Source organism: Aphelocoma coerulescens, chromosome 19 (genome assembly GCF_041296385.1).
Source record: "Aphelocoma coerulescens isolate FSJ_1873_10779 chromosome 19, UR_Acoe_1.0, whole genome shotgun sequence".
Lineage (NCBI taxonomy): Eukaryota > Metazoa > Chordata > Aves > Passeriformes > Corvidae > Aphelocoma > Aphelocoma coerulescens.
The window spans coordinates 5,966,990-5,986,120 of record NC_091032.1 but is presented as its reverse complement, the minus strand read 5'-3'; the positions used below and the strand labels follow the sequence as shown (position 1 = coordinate 5,986,120).

Sequence of the window (19,131 nt, the reverse complement as noted above, 5' to 3'; positions counted from 1 at the left end):
AGCAGCAACTACACAGCCACAGACACTCTAAAAATGGCTCAGGGAAAAAAAAATCTCTGCCCCACCAGGCTCATCCATCCACCCCTTTCCAAAGGGGGAAGCTCATCCTTCCCCCCAAATCCTCACTTTCAGGCTGAGACACTCCAAGAGTTCAGCTCTGGAAAGCTCCTGCCAGAGTGGGAACAACCCAAGTGGCCCCTTGGAGCCACCAATGCCCCTCTAAAACATCCCCTCCCCAAATCCAGCTGCTGGAAAACCACCCAGCAGGCAGGATTTGTTCAGTGGAGCATCCCACATTCCCTCCCTGGAGGCAGGGAATAAAACCACCTCATAAAAAACCTGCTTGGAGTCTATTATAGTATCTGGGACAAAGCGTTCTCTATTTTGACACTCCAAGATTTATTTTATCAGAGCAAGCTCTTCAGAGACACTCACTGCCAGAGATGTACCTGACTCTAACAGGTTCCTTGCTTCCCCCAGCAGTTTAAGATGAATTTTTAGTTTTTTCTTCCCCTCTCCAGTGACCAGGGCTCCCCCGTGGTCAGGTTTGTCATTAGGGCATCCACGGTGACACAGCCCAGCTCCCTCACTCTGCACTATCAGAGGGTGAGGACAGACCTGAGAAAAACCAGTCTGGAGCCAGGGAGAACTTGGGAGTGATTTGTGGCATTTCCCAGGCCCCAAGGTTTATTTTTTGGGGAGGTGTTTGAGATAAACACCCTCTAAAATTAGCACCTGTCCTTCTGCCAGCTCCAATGGGCTGCGGCAGCGGTAAAGATTTGGCATGGCTGAGAGGGTGCAACATTTGGGCTCTGATCTGATGCCCAACTCTACCCCCACGGCCACACAGATCCCAAATGGAGAGGTCTTTGTCCCAAGGAATTGTGCCCCCAATTCCCAGAGAGGCAGCACGTTCACCTCAGGAAAAGTATTTTATCCCAAAGTTGAAAGCGATGAGAGTTTTCCATAAAAAAACCCCACCGCAAATCATGTGAAACAGTTCAGATTTCTCAGCTGGGTTGCTCCAAAGATCATCCTAAACCTGCTGGGCATGGGGATAAATGGAAGCGGGCTGAATGGATCAGGGACATGCCCCAAACTACACATCCACTCGCTAAAAAGTTACCTGGGCCAGAAAATGGGGGAGGGAAAAAATGCTAACAGCAAATCCCAAACACAAAATCCCAAAAGAAAACCAGACTGGACCAGCTGTGCTTTTCCATGGCCAGACCATAGGGCAAGGAAGCAGCTCCCGATGCCCAGCAGAGATCTGAGCAACTTTTCCCCAGCTGGCAGAACTGGTTACACCGAGCTGGAAGATGGATCTGCTTTGGGTTTGCATGGAAAACTCGCTGTTCCCCAAAGCCCTGCGCACCCCAGAGCCTTGAAAACGCCCAGCACTCGGGTGGTTTTTATCAGCAGAAAAGATTAAATGCTAATTTGCCTTTTCTGTTTGCTCACAGCAACTTTCCGTCCTGTTGCTTCCCAGCTAATGCCCAGCTCAAACAGATTTCTCAAGGCAAAAAGGTCTCGGGCTCCCTACAATTAATTCCCCACTCCCCCAGAGCGCCTCGTTTCTCCCAGTCAACACCAGCAAAACTCCACCACGCGATTGTTGGCGTCAAAAAGGACGAGATAAAAAAGCAACGCTGCCAACTCTGGCTGCTTCTGAGCCAGGAGGAAAAGAGCCGATTCTCAAAAGCTGCCAGCTCCAAACTGCCTCGGCGCTTTTACGGAGCTGCTCGAAACACCAAACTTTTGGAAAGTTGAGTGGGAACCACCTCGAGTAAGCTAGAAATCCCAGAGCTATCGGCGCCAGCGAGGAAGGCAAGGAGGGAAAAACGCACCCGGCAGGGTTTCCTCGCTGCAGACAACGCGCAGCACCTCCCCGGGGGTATTTCCCCCTCTCTGACACCGTGACCACCCCGCAGCTCCTCTGCCGCTTCCCCAAAATGACGCCACGAGAGTCAGACCCGCAAAAGCGGAGCGTGGCCCCTGCTTGCGCTTCCCACAAAGCAGGATAGGTCGCTCCCACACTTCTTCCCCTCACCGCAGCCGCCCTCCCTCTGGAGGAACCCGCCCATCCTCACCTGCCGCAGGTTCTTCAGCAGCTCGGTGGCCTCCTCCTGCTTGCCCTGCTTGACCAGCAGCAGCATGTCCTGGATCATGCAGATCCGCCGGTGGTACGGGGGCAAGCTGCCGCCAGCCCCCTTCCCGAACTTCTCGCCGGACTTCACCACGAGGGAAGCGAGGAAATCGCCCCTTTCCCTGGGGGCCGCCTTCTTGCGGTGGTGGCCCGGGGGGCTCTCGCCGGCGCTGCCCGGCTGGCAGCCCTTGGTCTGCTTCGTGCCCATGGCCAGCGGCTCCCGCAGCCCGGCAGCTGCATGCAAAGGGAGGGTGGCGAGGCTGGGGGGGCACAAGGGGGGCACAGGGGGGGTGGAGGGGACGCACGAGGGGTTAGGAGCGCACAAAGGGGTTTGGGGGATGCACAAAGGGTTGGGATGCGCGGCAGGTCCCGAGGATGCCCGGGAGCTCCGGGGGGGGGTGCGGGATGGGGTTCAGCAGAGGGGTCGCTGCCAGGCGGCGGGGCGGCTCCGCTCCCGCAGGCGGAGGATGGGGCGGCTGCGCCCGGCCGGGAGGAGCCGCGGCTCGGCCCCTCGGCTCCGCTCCATCGCCGGGAGAGGCAGAACCGCCGGATCCGGGCAGCTCCGGGCGCTGCGAGCGGCGGTGCCTCGGCGAAGCGGCGGCTCTTCCGCGCAGCCTCCTCCCGCTGCCGAAGGGTCCCCCGGGGGCTCCCCCGGGTGCGGGGGGCGGTGGCCGCGGTTTGGGGGCAACTGTTGCGCTCAGGGGGCTCCCCCGGAGGCGGCGCGGCGCTGCTCGGCTCGGCCCGGCCGGCTCGGGGTGCTCAGAGCGGGGAGAGCCGGGGGAGGGCCGGGGGCGGGCACCGTGCACCGAGGCAGGGCTTGCGGAGGAAGCCGCAGCCGGACGGGGCTCGTCCTTCCTTCCCCGCGGGTTGGGGGCTCTGCACGCCCCGCAGGGGATGCTCCGGGCGGGGGGAGCGGGGATGGGACCGGGCAGGGAGCGGGGCCGGGCTGCGGCGGCTCCCCCGAGGCGGCCGGGGGCATCCCCGCCGGGGGTTCCCGGGGAGGAGCACGGAGGGATTCCCGCTGGAGCCTCATCGCCCCGGGGGATTTGCGGGCGTTTGGCTGTGCCCGCGTCCCTCAGGGGTGTGTTTTGAGCAGGGGGGGGGTCCCCCCGCTGTCCCCTGCGGGTGATGCTGGCGCTCCATCCTTCCACACCGAGCCTGGCTGCTCGTGCACCTGCTCACCTCCCTCACCTCCAGCCCTGTGCCCATCTGGAAGTCACCACCTGTGCCGAGCCCAAAGCCCCGTCCCCGTCCACATCCAGCTCTTCCAACCCTCCCTTGCACGTGCTGCTCCTTCCAGCAGCTCCCCAGCCAATATTCCACCTCTCCTTATCTTGCAGGGCTCAGGGCATGGATTAAAGCTCTTGGATAAAGGTCACGGGGAACAACTCCTCCAGCCAGGCTCGGCTCACCTGCTGCAGGACACAGATTGCTCCAGAAGAACCTGGGAGGGATCAGCTTTGCAATGATGAGGCCCCAGCAGTGGCCTCAGACCCTCTCCTGATGTGATGAGAGGATGTTTTTCAACACAGAAACGCTTTGCAACTGCTTTAAAAAGAATCCCAAAGCAACCAGGGAGATGTTTTTGCCTCCTCTGCATCCCGTGCAGCTGCACATCCACAAACACACAAATTCCATGTTATGTTGATGGATAAAAGGCAGCTCTGCTCCATCACCAAAGAGCTGGAGGCCCCTGCAATTGTTCCTAAAACTCAACTCATTCTTACCCACAGACCACGAGAACAGCACAGAGCCCCAGTGACTTCACCAGGGTTTGGCTCTGCCATGCTGCACATGAGCCAAAACACCACCAGACCCGGGTATCTTCCCCCAAAAAGACAGCTCGTGGGCCAAAAACTCCATTTCAGTGCCTCAGCCATATCGAATCAAGTCAGATGAGGAAACAGGCAGCCAAAAGGTTTGCAGAAGCCACGAGCGTGCTCACCAGAGGCCTCACCTGGCAGTAAATCTCCCGGAGGAGGCAGGGAGAGGCAGCCAATGTCAACAGGAGGCACTGGGAAGTGGTGGTGACACCCCTCCAGCAGCATTTCCCCCTGCAGACATCAGCCCTTCCCTTTGGAAGGACCACTCCTCTCTGCTGGCAGCGGGGATCTGACACAGGATGGCAAGAAAGAGCTGCTGGGACCCTCTGTGTCCAAAAATCCAACAGATGGAGCAACATTTCAGACCTGGAGCCTGACACTGTGCCCCAAAACCCTTGGGATCCTGAGCAGCAACCACACCCTTAGTGCTGCTGATACACACAACCCTCCTGCCTCACAGGAGCTGGCAGGGAAGGTGCTCCCAGCCCTAAAATCCTCTGCCTGTCCCCAAGTTTCATCCCAGAGCCTGTTCTTTCCTCACATCTGTGAGTCTGTGGTACAGCAAGAAGCCAGCAAGGTCAGCTTACCCCTCCAACAAAAATATTAAAGAATGGAAAAGGAGCAGAAAGGGAAATCCCTGCCAGGGCTGAGATCCTCCGCTCCCCTCACTCCAGAATTTGAGGCCTCCTCCAGAGTGACATGGCCATAAAAACAGAGCATCCCATCCAGGATGGAGGGAGAAGGGCCCTCAGGTCCTGAGGCATGTGGGGAACCAAATCCAGCCCGTCTCTGACTTGTCACCACTTTTAAAAAGGCTGTTTGTGCATTTTTAACCACTTTCAAACAGGCTGTTCGTGCCCAGCCCTGTGGGATGGGGCAGCTTGGTCAGCACAGGCTGCAGGAACCTCTCCAGGCCCATCCATTGTGGGATACACCATTCCCATCCCCTCAGGATCCCAGTGGAACGGCCACGCTTTCCTAAAGCCACAAATCTCTTCCCCAGAGGAGGGGGAGCTCAGCCCTGGCTGAGGAGGGGGCTCTGCACGGCAGCCACAGCCCTGAGTAAATAAATAAACCCCAACCTTTGTCCTCCTGACACTGCTGGCAGCAGGGCACTGAGCTCACCCACTGCTCCTGAGCTTATTTAGTGCACACAGGACAACACCAGGGGAAAAAGAAATTTAAAAATACGAAGGCAGGGGTGTGGGGAGTGCTCTTGTTCCCAGTGCAAAGCAAACACTGGGTTGGAGGAGCTGGATTTACACTCCCTGAGGGATCCAAAGGCACCAGGACCATGCAGGGCAGCAGGAGAATGAGCCCCAGGCTCAGCACTGGTGATGGAAGATGTGCAGATCCCTCAGGAATCTCCATCCCGGAGCATTATTCCCTTCTACACCCTCACAAGGGTCTCCTCCAGCCACAGACCCAAACTTCCCTGCACACACACGATTTTTCCATGCTCAGGACATCCAAACCAAGTCCATCCAGTGCTGGAAAATCTGATCCCAGCCCTGGTGTGCTGGGAATTAGGGCTGTCCCACAGAGCTGCAGGGCTGGGCTCGCTCAGCAGCTCTGAGCACTGAAATATTCTGCTAAACTAAATTTTCCCCTTGGTGGAGATGAGTGCAAACTGCAAATTAATGGGTGTTTGTCTGAGGGGGTTTCTTCTTTTTTAGCCACTCTTTTCATGCTCTTTATGGTATCTGATATTGAGTTAGAAAAGTCCTTGAAGGGAAAGAAATTCAGATCATGAGGTCATGAAAGACAACAGCTTCTCCTCTCCCACAAAACTCAGATTTGGATGTCCTCACTTCTCCATCAAAAAGAAATTAAAGCTCTTCAGTGCATTATGCAGAAGCCAGGGACCATCCCAAGTAACCTGCTGGAATTCCAACAGCAAATCTCTGGAAACAGAGACCTTTGCCCTCAGTCCTTGCTGGGGGTACCCTCCAAAGCTCTTGGCACACCTGTAAAAAATATATTTTTCAGATGAAACCCATTCCCACTTCCAGGAAGGACTGACTGGTTTTGCTGGAAGATCCCAATCTCTTGCCAGCCCACCTGTGTTTTGGAAGTCGTGCAGCTCACCCCTTTATCCAGGTACTCCCAGAAAGATTAATTCCATCATTTTCCTGAGATAGAAAACCCCTTCCTGATCCCAGGTTTTGCCCAGGACTCCCATCCTGAACTGGAAAATCCACTTTGGATGAGTATTATCCAAGGTGGGATATTCCAATGAGGAGCTACCCTTGGAGCCCTCCCTATGGGGGAATTTTATGAGGTCCCCACCATCACTTCTGTATTTGGGAGCACCTGAGACACCCCAGCACAAAAAACCCTTGGAATTCAGGGATTCTTCCTCACCTGACAGGTTTTGAGGGATGTTTCTGGCAGCTCAGTCATTCAAACCAGACACTGAGCAGAGCCCAAGCCCTGCTCCTTATCAAACCTGGAAGGGCAGCACAGGATTTCCCAATATTCCCTTGATAGGGGTGGAATAATTAGAATTAATTCTAAATACCAGCGTCAGATTCAGGCTGGTATGAAAAAGACTGAGGGAAATATTACTTTCAGTATGGCATTTAAAGGAATCCAGGTGATGCCTTAAGAGGCCACTTAAAAACAGAGACTGGACAGGAGTAAGGGAATAAAGGCAGGGATTTATTCAAAGGTACCCCTGGGGGCCAGAGGCCACTGCCAAGACGGACCCCAAGATGGACCCTGGGTCACGGGTTCTTCACACTTTTATAGGTTTGGTTCATTTGCATGGCAGGGTGAATTCTCCAATTAAAGCTTCAGTTAATGGTGTAATTTCCCCTCAGCTTGCCCCTGCCTCGAAGGCTTTTGGTTTATACTTTTTGGGCCCAGGGCAGTCTGGGTGTCCTTGAAGACAAAGCCTGGAGAGGCTTTGTTATGTCTACCCAGCATGAGAGGGCAGAAGTGAACAGGCTACAAGAAACTTCAGAGTTACACACCGGGCAGTGCAGGGTTTGAAAAATACAAAAATTAAAACCTAAGGCATCACTGGAGTTAATGGGATTTTTGGCTCTTCCTTCAAAAAGAAATTTTAAAAAATCAGCTTTACTGTAAGACCCACCAAAGGCAGCAAGGGGAGAGCAGTGAGCCTCAGCAAACAATCCCTGGGGAAGGAGGCCAGATTGGAAAATGTGATTTTAAAAGGACAAAAAGCCATCCTCATCCTAAGCTTGATTCAATTGGGCTCTGGCAGTGAGACAGGGCTGAAATGCTGCGAGATGGAATTGCAGATGAACCCAACTCCAGGCTGAAGGGGGCAATAAAATGATGAGAAACATCACATGGGAGGGGTTTCAGAGGAGAAGTGAAAGAATCTTGGTTAGAAGCATTAAGGTTTCCTCCTGGCAGTGGATGAAATCTTCTTGTATTCACCTTTGAATTAATTCAGCTGCACAAAGGGAAAAGAATTGGAAAAATATCCCTGGTTTTATCCCCCAAAGCAAGGGGCAACCTGAGGAGCCAGGCAAATATTGCTGCAACAGAGTCCTGAAATCTGCCCTGAGCTCTGGCATCTGATTTCAGCACGGCCTGGGGTCACAGAGGGGCCAGGGAGGAGGAAAATAAACTGCTGCCCATGGGGGGAAAAAGTGACCACAAGCAAGGGGACAGAGCTGCCAAAATCCCCAAACCACAGCAAGGAAAATTTCCTTCTTAATTATTAATTTGCTGCACCTTTCATGGCACTAAAATAACTCTACCAGCACAAGCATTTTTAGAAGAAAAGAATTATCATTCCAAGTCCCCTTCTGTGCAATTTTGCTGCCACAAACAGAAACTGGGATTTTAAAATAAAACCATTTTAATTCCCAAAAAGTGCTACCATCCATTTATCCCACCAGCAGCTCCTTCTTCTCCTCTGCTCCAGATCCCCTCAATGCTCCCTCATGAAGCTTTTAACTTTAAAAACTGAAATTCCAGCAAAAGTTTTACTGATTTCCCAGAGAATTCCTGAGGGGAATATTGGGGGATTTCTTGGTTTAGGATTTGGAGTGGTGGTAGTTTGTTTGTTTGGGGTTTTTTTTCCCCCCTTTGACGAGTGTTTAATTGTTTAATCCAATCAGAAGTGTGGAAAAGTATTTGTTAGATTCCAAAAGGATTCCCTCAGTCCAAAGTGATGGGCTGGGGAGGGGTTTGCCTGTGATCCTGGGAAAGGGATGCCAGGAAAGGGATCATGCCAAAGGGATCCTGGAAAAGGGACCCTGGAAAAGGATCCCCATGGGAGGATGGATCCCAAAACGTGCATCCCAGCTGATCCCTCAGCAGCGTGGCCTCCCCACCCTCCGGTACCAAATCCACCAGAAACACTTCTCCAACCTCATCTTTTCCCAAATCCAGGTGCTTTCCCCCTCTCTCTCCACCCAGACTTCCTGTGCAAAATATTCCCAGCCGAACTCAAACCCTGAACCCTGAGGAAAAATAAAAATCCCTCAGGCTGCCGGAAGCGATTCCTCCTCCCCTCACGCGACGGCTCCGGCTTTTTTCCCGCTCCAAGGCCTGGATCCCATGTTTATAAAACCCAAACTCTGTTTACACGCTGGCCAAAAGTTGTTTAGCACGAGGTTAAAGCTGCCAGGCATTTTCTGGAGTCGTCTGGAAAAGCCACCCTTTGCTTCCCTTCCAGCAGGATTGGAAATTCCTTGGGGAATTTTGGGCTGCAGGGAATGGCATTGCAGGGAAAAAGGGCAGGGAGCGTTGGTGTGGGGAATTGTGGCTTTGTGCAGCGTGGATTTGGGAATCAAAACTTTGGGAAGCGCGTTCTTGGATTTTTCCTGGATTTTTGTGCATCCCCTGCTGGGATCCAGCACCAGATCCATAATGGGATGTGAACACCCTGCAGCTCAGGACCACTGGGAAGGACCAACCCTGCTCTTGGGAAGTGCTTTCCCAGGGTCCCTTTCCCAGGATCTCTTTTCCAGGACCCCTTTCCCAGGATCCCTTTTCCAGGATCCTTTTGCCACGATCTCTTTGCCAGGATCCATTTGCCATGGTCCCTTTCCCAGGATCCCTTTTCCAGGACCCTTTCCCAAGATCCCTTTCCCAGGACCTCTTTCCCAGGATCCCTTCTCCAAGATCCCTTTTCCATGGTCCCTTTCCCAGGTCCCTTTCCCAAGATCCCTTTCCCAGGATCCCTTCTCCAGGACCTCTTTCCCAGGATCCCTTTCCTAAGATCCCCTTCCCAAGACCTATTTCCCAGGATCCCTTTCCAGGATCCCTTCTCCAAAATCCCTTTCCCAAGATCCCCTTCCCAAGACCTCTTTCCCAGGATCCCTTTCCAGAATCGCTTCTTCAAGATCCCTTTTCCATGGTCCCTTTCCCAGGATCTCTTTCCCAGGACCCTTCCCCAAGATCCCTTTCCCGGGATCCCTTCTCCAGGACCTCTTTCCCAGGATCCCTTTCCAGAATCCCTTCTCCAAGATCCCTTTTCCATGATCCCTTTCCCAGGATCCCTTTTCCAGAACCCTTCCCCAAGATCCCTTTGCCAAGATCCCTTTCCCAGGACCCTTCCCCAAGATCCCTTTCCCAGGATCCCTTCCATGGGCTGACCCCATCCATCGCTCCTCATCCCACATCCCGGTGTGTTTTCCCTTGGGAAGAGGATGGATCTGTTCCTGGGGTGGGGGGGGGGGGTTATCCAGCCCGTTTTCCACGTTTCCTGGCATTGCACACTCGGGTTTGTGCTCCCTAATTTCCCTTTGGGATTCCCACCCCTCTGGGGATGGATGTGCTGCTGCCAGCTCAGCCCGAGGTGGCTTTTGGGGACAAAAGGACACAAGCCAAGCTCGCCGCTCCATTCCCCGCCTTCCCAGCCGTTCCCGGTTGGAATGGGCGCCTTCAAAAGCAGCCCCAGCACCTCCAACCCTGCGGCTCCTCCATCCCAGTCCCGCTCCTGCTCCTAATCCAGCCCCGGGGATCAAATCGCAGCTCCTCGGCAGCTCCCGAGCCAGCAAATCCCGGGAAGAGCCGTGCCAGCCCGGATCCCATTCCAAGGAGGCACAGCCCAAACGACAAAAAAGTGTCCGAGGGGGAACAAAATCCCCAAATCACCTCTCCTCACCCCGGGGCTGAGCAGGAGGAGCTGAACTTTGGGATTATTCGTCAGGAACTGCTCCAAATCCTATTTGTGCAAAGCTGCTTAAACCCTCCTGTTCAGCCTTTTCCTTGTTTGCTGACGAGACTGGGGAGGGGAAAAAAGGAGTTTAAAACCTGGGTTTTCCTTCGTCCTCTGCACCTGGAAGCTGAATTCCCAGCTGGAGGGGAAGGTGCAGCTCCCCAGGATTAAAATAAGAAATAAATCATAATAAATAATAAATTTTAAGCCTTGTCACCTGCTGCTCACTGGAAAAGGGAAATAAAGGTGGGAGGGGGGAGGGTAGCAGATAAATCTGTGTTGTTCCAGCTGGATTTTGGATGGTGGAGTTTGGATTGGGGATGTTCACGGACTGGATTTATCCAGGGGATGTTTTCAGGGCATTCCAAAAAGCACAAGGTTTAGGCTTAAACTAACTCCACCATGTCCAGCCTAACAACCCAGTCTTGGTTTCAGGACGGAATTTTTACCCTCCTCGTTTTAATTTTGTTAAAGATGAATTCATTCATTAAGAGAATAAAATATCTTAGAGGGAAGAGTGGCATGGCAAGATTTTCCAAGCAGGAATAAAATCCCTGCTACAGCAAAATCTGGACTATCCCAAAGTGATGCTTTGACCCAGTCCAGGCACTTCATTCATAAAGCTTAAAAACCCTTATTCTGAGAAGAAATCAGCAAAATCTTTTGTGTTTTCACTTCAAGTCTCTCAAGCATGGGGTAAAACCGACTAAAATCCAAGACTTCCTGTCCACGGAGAGGTTTAAATCCCATTTCTTTCCAACCTGGAGTTAACAACAAAAAAAAGGTCTGCATTTCAAAATAATCATTATAAATCAAAGTTTGCAAGGGAAACTTTCAGATTTTGGAAGCACCAATTTCCTTATCAGTTTTCTGGGATGAAAGGAGTGGATGGAGGCAGCTGGAATCAACATTTTTCTTTAATAATCCATTTTTTCCCTGCCTTTTTCCTCTCCCTCAGGAGTGTCCCAGGCTGATCCCTCTCTCCAGGCAGACCTAACAAGGCACCTGCTGGTTCTGGGGTAGAGTTTTCCAGGGAGCCTCATCCAGGGGATAAAATCAGCAGGAAAAAACCTCAAAGCTGTGTCAAATTAATGAATCCAAATTAATTTCACTGGAATAATCAAACACAGGGACAGCTCACTCAGCATTTCCCTGGCAGAGAATTTTCCAGGGAGTTTGCCTCGCAATCCCAAGTACTGGTAGGGTCAGGGCTGCCCATCCCCTCCCACCACAGCCCAAAACTGAGCCTGATTTGGGGTTTTATCAAAGGGATTTTATCAGGCTTGAAGATCCTGATGTTCCCTAATTCCTCAGCAGATCCCCAGGTGAGCAGCCCCAATTCCCAAATTCATCAGTCAGCTCACTTTAACCTCCTGGCAAGTTCTCCTCTTCTTCCTCTGGGCAGAAAGTTGATGAAATCAAGGATTTTGTTCCCTTTTCCAGCCCAGAGCCGAGTTCTCCATCACTGGAATTTGTTCAGCTCCAGCTTTGTGGCTTTTCCACATCCAAGAGCCCCATTCCCATAGGAGAAAATTAATTAACCTGCCCCAAATGAGGGGTGGGCGAAGCCTTTTGCATCAAATCATCCTTCCCTGGCAAGAGGGGGAGGGAGGCATCTCCAAACCTTCCTAAATAATCCAGCCCAGATGGAAAATGTGCTCCTAAAAGGAGGATGTGGAATAAAAAGTGAGGAGATGCAGACAGGCAGGAATGGGAGGGAAACCAGGAAAACACAAGTGCAGGTGATCCCATAAAAGCCAAAATCTGCTCCTCACCATTGAATTATTGAATTTTTTCAGCACAGCCAGGATTGTTTTTCTCTTGTCATGACAGGCAGAGGCAGAAGAAAATAACAGCACAAACACAGTGGAGGGAAATAGGAGGGAAAAATTCAGTTTAAGGAAGAAGAAAAATGGGATTAGGAGGGAGAGGATGTAGGTGGAGAGCATCCAAATGGAATTTGGAGCATCTAAAATTCAGAAAGAAGAGTAGTGCAGGTGAGCCACAACCCAGAACTGAGACCTAAAATCAGAGGGAAACATAAAACCAGTGCTGAGAAGTGTGGCTCTACTTCCCCTTTCCCTTTCATGGTGTTGCTCAGCACCTCAGGGACACTCAGGACACGAAAATATCCCAGAATTGGAGGCACCACTGTTTAAAATGCAGCCACTGCACTTCAAATTTGAGGCATTAAAAGCAACAGCACTTAGCAAAATTGACATTAAAAACCCAGCAAGCATCCAGCCACGGCTCAGGTCTTTGGCTTTGCAAAACCCTTTTTCAGAGCAGCATTTTGGGGTCTCCCTCACCATCACAACGATCCTTTCGCAGCTTTTCCACGCCCCACAGCCTCTTTTACCAGCAGAACCTCACCCTGGCACAGCCAGACACTCTGGGATTGGTTTTTATCCCCCAGCACAAATTAACCCAAAGCCACAAAAAGGTTCAGCAAAGAGAAGAGAAAGCTCATCAAGCAGCAGATGGTGACAGTCCTGAGCAACTCAGAGGCCTCTTCCCTGCTTGGTCTTAACCTTAATCTAGATAAAAGCCCTCTCCTCTTGGGCTAAGAGCTTATTTTGCACAGTAAGAAGATGAGGGTGTTAAAATGTGGAGAGCAGGGGGAGCGTTGCTATTTTGAGAAGGGGATGAGGATTCTCAAGACCCAACTGGTTCATTTATTGCCCGGAATATTCCCAATTTCTCCCTTCTTTTCGCCTGGGATAACCTATGGGCCCCTCAGGAAGGAAAAGCCAAAGCTCCTCCAAGTAATTTCAGTTGGTTGTGGCCCCCAAAGTAGTTTTGTCAAGGTGAGTTCACATTTTCAGGCATTTTAGAGCCAGGTTTGTGGGGTTACACCAGAGCCAAGTGCTGGAGTAATAAATCCATGGGGGAATTGTCCCTTTGGATCACCCTGAGGGTGATTTCTCACTCTGCCCAGAGAATGTGTGGATTCCTCATCCCTGGAAGTGTCTGAGGCCAGGTTGGATGGGTTGGTTTGGTTGAAAATACCCCTGCCTGTGGCAGGGAGTGGGATGAGAGGAGCTTTAAGGCCTCTTCCAACCCAAAACTTTCCATGATTTGCAGAGATTTGGCCTCTGGATTTCCAGATCACAGGAAATCAGGTGAGAATTTGTCCTTGGACACGTCAGCCCAGCTGCACACCTGGCACTGGAAGGTCCCAGCCACGACTGTGCTGCCGTATGGGAGTGCCCTGGCCATAAAAAGGAGGGAGAACTCCTGGAAGCACCAGGGGATCTCTCTCAGACACCTCCAGCCCCTTCTCTGGCTGGTAGAACTGGTGTCCATGTCCATGAAATCCACGGAGCTTCTGGTTTAAATAATTTTTCTGGCTCTGCTGAGAGGGTTCTTCTCTGTTGTGGCTTTGGAAGCAAATCAATCACTTTGCCTTCCCTTTACATCTCTTTACAAATAAATCAAACAAACCTTTTGTTTGTTTGTTTTTGAATTTACAAGTAGTTTTTATTTTTTCTTTACAAATAAAACAAATAAATTGCTTTACATCAGCCTCAAAAATGCCCCCCTGCCACTTCCAGACCTCCCCTCTGGCACGATGCAGATTCCAGCATTCCCACATGGGACAGATTAATGAGTCACCCTCTGCTTCCAGCACCTCTGGAAGCCCAAGAAATTAAATTAAACTCCTCTAACGCGTTCTTGGCATCTCCCAGGAGGTTCAACCAAACAAATCCCAACCCTTCCCCTTGCCAGGAGGAAAAGCAACCCCTCCTAATGGCACGGAGAAGTTTGGATGAGGAGCTGGCTGGACACGGGAAGGTTTCCCATTTCCAGGAATGCCAAAGGTTGCAGCTTTCCTGGCAGCTCTGTGCAACAGCTGAAACCCCCCAGGCTGGAAGTGGCTGATTTTGGGGAAATGAGCAGAATGAGGCCCAGAGCAGCCTCCCCCTGCAGAGAGAGCAGCAGGGAGGGATGATTCCCAAAAATCTCTTGGCAGCAAGGTCACATCTGGATTTGCAATCAATGGCAAAATTATCAGCAGGGCTGTGTCACAGGAAAGGAGGCTGGGAGGAGGAGGAGAAGGAGGAGGAGAAGGAGGAGAAGGAGGAGAAGAAGAAGAAGAAGAAGAAAGAGGAGGAGGAGGAGGCAGCATTATTAAAGCCCCAGAGGGCACAGCCCCTAGCAGAGAAATCTCTCCAGCAGGACCCCGCTGCCTCTCCTGGACTGTCCCAGTCAGCTCCTGGAAACCCTGTGCTTCCAACAACATCAACATCTGCAAGCTGCTCTCAGGACAATCTGGCCAAAAATAGCAGAGATGTGCTGTCCTCAAGGGCCACGAACTTCTGACCCCACCGAGGTCACACCGTGGGACTTGCACGGAGAGCACTGGGAGCATCACACACCTCCTGCTCAAAGGAGGGTATAAACCACAAAAAGAGGGATTCAGCCCCTCCAGAAATGTTGGTTTCAGTGAGATTTTGATCTCAAGCCCTGATCCTGTTCAGAGGCAGCAGCTCACCCCACTCAGCAGAGCCTCACCCAGCCTGTCCCCATCCCAGTCAGCCCCCAAAGGACAATGCTCCCCTCGCCTGGGAGCCCTGATCTGATGATTGAAGTATTCCCAGATCAGCACAGCACCAACAGGACTCGAGGGACTCGGGGGAGGTGCCAGCAGCAGATGGCAGGGAAGGGGAGCAGCCCCTCGGTGCCAGCACCCTGCACCAGGGAGCTCCTGCCACGTCCTCTCCATCCCATCCCACCAGGAATGGTGGCCTGGACTTCATTTTTGGGGTAGCTCTAAAGTTCAGCTCAAATTTCTCTCTTTCTGCAGCCGCAATGCCACAAACGACTCGAGGCTGTTGCTGTAGCAGCACCTCCATCCCAGGCTGTGTTATTTATGTACTCCCAGCCCTCCGCTTTTCCACTGATTTGCCCGGACCCCAGTTCTCAGCCACGTGGAAGTGCTTCCCAAAGGATCGCGGCTTTGTCAGGGCAACCATTCCAAGGGGTCCATTGTGTTCCCCCTGCGCTTTCAGCGAGCCCAGGCAAACAAAAGCAGGCGAGTCCCGGCGGGCTGAGCTCCGGCAATCCTTGGATGCCGGGGGCTCCTTCCTGCTGCCATCCCTGGGTGCCGGGGGCTCCTTCCTGCTGCCATCCCTGGATGCCAGGAGCTCTTTCCTGCTGCCATCCCTGGGTGCCGGGGGCTCTTTCCTGCTGCCATCCCTGGATGCCGGGGGCTCCTTCCTGCTGCCATCCCTGGGTGCCGGGGGCTCCTTCCTGCTGCCATCCCTGGATGCCGGGAGCTCTTTCCTGCTGCCATCCCTGGATGCCGGGGGCTCCTTCCTGCTGCCATCCCTGGATGCCAGGAGCTCCTTCCTGCTGCCACTCAGCTGCAGCACAGCTCCTTTCAGCTCACTGTCACCAGGGTCCCTGCCAGCCTGCAGCTGTGCCAGGCTGTGAGGAGATACCGGGCCGGGCGTGTGGGCTCTCCTCACCCCACAGCCTCTTGTTTGCTCCACACGCCTCCAGTCCCTCCCGGGAATTGCCTGAGGGGAGGGGTTTTCCTCTGGAAAAGCGCTCTGTGACAGTCTGCATCCGTCCTGCACACGGAATGTGGGTGGTGTCACCCTGGTGATGGCAGAGCATCCATGTGGGAGAGGCATTCCCGGGCCAGGCGCGGCCGGGAGCTCTCCCATGATCCAGGGAGGTTTCCTACAAACCATTTTATCCATGCACGATGGAGTGCCATGAATCATTACAGGAGCCAGGAGCTCGCCTCGCTGCCCGACAGCAGCAGCTTCGTTCAAAGCCGAGGGAGGAAGGAGAGGAGTTCCCGCACCCATCATGGCAGGGAAACTCGGGGATTGTGGCTTTAAATAAAGGAGGAGGCGTGGGGAAACTCAAATCTTCCAAAGAACAATTGGCTGCCTAATTCCCGTTGCCTTCAGGGCATGGTTAGGTTCAGGAGCTGGGTCCTGGGCAGGAAATGGTGAAGTGGATCTGAGGTATTATTCTGGAAAGAGCACCTTTCTACCCCAAATATCGCTGTTGATATTAATTCTGAATTAAGCAGACCCTGTGCGGGGCGGGGCTGTGCTTTACGGTTGTCACAACAGAGAGAAGCAAATCCTCTGGAATTCCTCCTCTAATCGATAGCAGGAAAAGGTTTGTCCGATTGCTCTGACCTTTGCTGACAGCCTTGTGCTCACCAGGCTGGGCTTCCATGGTGGGGGGACCCACAAACCAAATTTTTTCCTTACAAATCTCCTGCTCTTCCCTTTCCCTGCCTGGAGGGAAGAGCTGGGAAAAACAAACTCACTCGACAGACTTTCCACAAGCAGCTGCTGCTGTGGGATGTTTGTAATTCAGAGTTCATCCATGGCCTGGGATGCTGCTCAGGGGACACCTCGTGCCTGCTGCGGAGTGCTGAGCTGGGTTTGTTGTTTATTGGGAATACAGATGGGGATGAAAGGACAAGGAATTTTGTCAGGGAGGTGTTTTGGTGCTCGGAGGCTGTGGGGACATGATGGGGAGCAGGAATGCGGGAGGAGCAGCACGGCCACGCTCCTGAACCCCTGAACCCGCAGGTCTCTGTGTGCTGGGAGTGCCTCTCCCACTGGGAGACCTCCCGGCTCTCCCAGCCCCATCGGCACCTCAAGAGGAAGCTGTGGGTAAAGCCAAGCACGCTGAAAATTCCCCGTTTTCATCCCACACCTGCCCTCAGCGCACAGAACCGGGGCGCTGCCAAACCCGAACATCACCCGAAGTGAGAGACCCCTCGGGAACACCGGGATGGAAACCGCAGCCGTTCAAAGGAATTTTTCATCCCTTCCACAGCGAATCCGGACCCGCTCGGAGCAAAGGACGGGCTCGTGCCGCCATCCAGCGGTGCCCGGCGGGGACACCCCGGACAGGGACACCCGTGAGGGGACACCGGACAGGGACACCCGTGAGGGGACACCGGGGACACCCCGGGCGGGGACACCCGTGAGGGGACACCGGGGACATCCCGGACAGGGGCACCTGCACAGGAACACCCGATTAAGGACCCCTCTCAGTCCGTAGGGATCCCCCCCTCAGGAATCCCTGCTCCGAGATCCCCCTCCAGCCCCTCCGTCCCCAGGGAAGCCCCTCCATTCTCAGGAATCCCCGCCCCGGGATTTCCCCTCCAGACCCTCAGACCTTAGAGATCCCCTCTCAGGGATCCCTCTCCGGACCCTCTGCCCCCAGGGATTCCCTTTCCAGCCCCTCCATCCTCAGGGATCCCCGCTCCAGGATCTTCCCACAACCTCTCTGTCTGCGGGGATTCCCCACTCCAAACGCTCTATCCACAGGAATTCTCCCGCAGACTCTCTGTCCGCAGGGATCCCTGCTCAGAAATCCTCCTCGAGCCTCTCCCTCGACAGGAATCCCCGCACAGGGATCCTCGTTCCAGCCCCTCTGCCCTCAGGGATCCCCATTTAGGGATTCCCGCTCCAAGCCCTTCTGTCCTCCTCAGGGATCCCCCTCTCCTGCTCCTCCATTGTCCTCAAGGATCCCCACTCAGGGATTCCCACTCCAGCCCCTCCATCCTCCCCGCTCCACACCCTCTGAAGCCCCTCTGGGATTCTCCTCCATCCCCCTCCATCCTTTGGGATCCCCCTCCAGCCCCCCCGAGCCCCCTCAGGGCACAGCTCCTTCCTCAGCTTGCCCCAGCCCTACAAATCCTTTCCCTGCTGGAATTTCAGGCTTCTCTCCCTGACCCAGATGCACGTTCGGTGTCTCCTCGTATCCAGGCACTTTCAGGTCATCTGCATTTCCTGGGATCTCACTGAGGGTTTCCTTTTGGAAATGTGCATTTTTAAGCTGTTTTTCCCCATTCCCTGAGCCTTAAGGAAGAAATCCATGTTTCCAGGAGGGTGAAGCTCAAATTTAGGGGCACATCCATTGCTCTGAGCCACTGCAAGCCCTCAACCCCCATAATAACCTTTTTTTTTTTTTTTTTTTTTTTTTTTTTTTTTTTTTTTTTTTTTTTGCCATTTGTGCCTTCTAGGTGACAATTTTGGCCAAGGACACCCGTTTTTCAGTCCCTCACCTCACCTGAGCTGCTCCTGGGCTCTCATCCTTTCCCCACAGACAAAACAACTCTGTGGTGTGATTATTCCATGACCAAAGGGAATATTTTGCCCCACTCCTCACTATAAAACCCCTTCTTGCTGGAATATTGCCAGCAGGGCTCCTTTCAAAGGACAAATGCCACGGAATCGTGACATTTTTTATTCACAAACATTAAAAAAAGCTGCTCTCTGCCTTTCCTTTTTATCACTACAGATTGAATCTTATTATTTGTCCCATCAAGGTGCACGAATCCTGTTGAAAGGAGCTAAAAAAGAGGCAGCCCAGGGAAATCCGTGCTTAGATGCCAACAGTTTCTTTAACATCCTGTAAAGAAACACCTTCAGAAGGGAATATTGGCTCTGCCAGGAAGCCTTGCAGGGCAGGACAGAGCCTGGAGCAGCTGGGATGGCCCATGGGATGCAGTTTGAAGGTGACAGCAGAGCTATAAAAGCTCTTCAAAAAGGAGAAACACAAACCAAGCTGTCCCAGTAACCCAGGAAAAGGCACAGCAAAGGAGCTGGATCTGCAGAGAGCCTCTGCAGGGCTCTGAGGGACAGAGATAACTCAGGAGTGGTGCTGAAGGAAGATCCAAACCCAGCCAGCTCCCAGCTGGCTCCTTGTTTTGGGAGCTGAGCTGTTTCCAGCCCAGGGGTCACAGACACCTCAAGGTCAGGCCACAGACTGCACCCAAAAAGTTGGAAAATCTTCCAGAAAGGATCCACAGTGGATCCTTTGTGTGTGCAGCTCCTGAGGATCTTCCAGGACAGTGCTGGAATCCAAATTTTGATGTCAGCAGACAAACGAGTCACAGGAGTTAAACAGAAACATGAGGTTCCACCTCCAGATTGATTTTCTCCCTGCCAGGCAATTCATCACCGGCAAAGTTTTGATGAGTGCTGGAGGGAAAAGGAGAATTTACAACCCAAATTCCAGCAGCTGCTGTC

General features: G+C 53.0%; 1 protein-coding gene across 2 annotated transcripts in view; it reads right to left on the bottom strand.

The window, feature by feature from the left end:
* LRRC75A (leucine rich repeat containing 75A) overlaps positions 1–6,385 on the bottom strand; it is a 62,955-nt gene extending 56,570 nt beyond the window's left edge. The window contains exons 1-3 of one of the 2 annotated variants that reach the window (XM_069033322.1): positions 6,334–6,385; positions 3,559–5,936; positions 2,091–2,380 (exon numbers count right to left, since the gene is read on the bottom strand). In XM_069033322.1, coding sequence (XP_068889423.1) covers positions 2,091–2,354 — 264 coding nt within the window. In that variant the 5' untranslated portion in view covers positions 2,355–2,380; positions 3,559–5,936; positions 6,334–6,385. Of the gene's footprint in view, positions 1–2,090; positions 2,913–3,558; positions 5,937–6,333 lie in introns of those variants that run through there. The other variant, XM_069033320.1, reaches the window with a different exon arrangement.
* Positions 6,386–19,131: the final 12,746 nt, after the last annotated feature.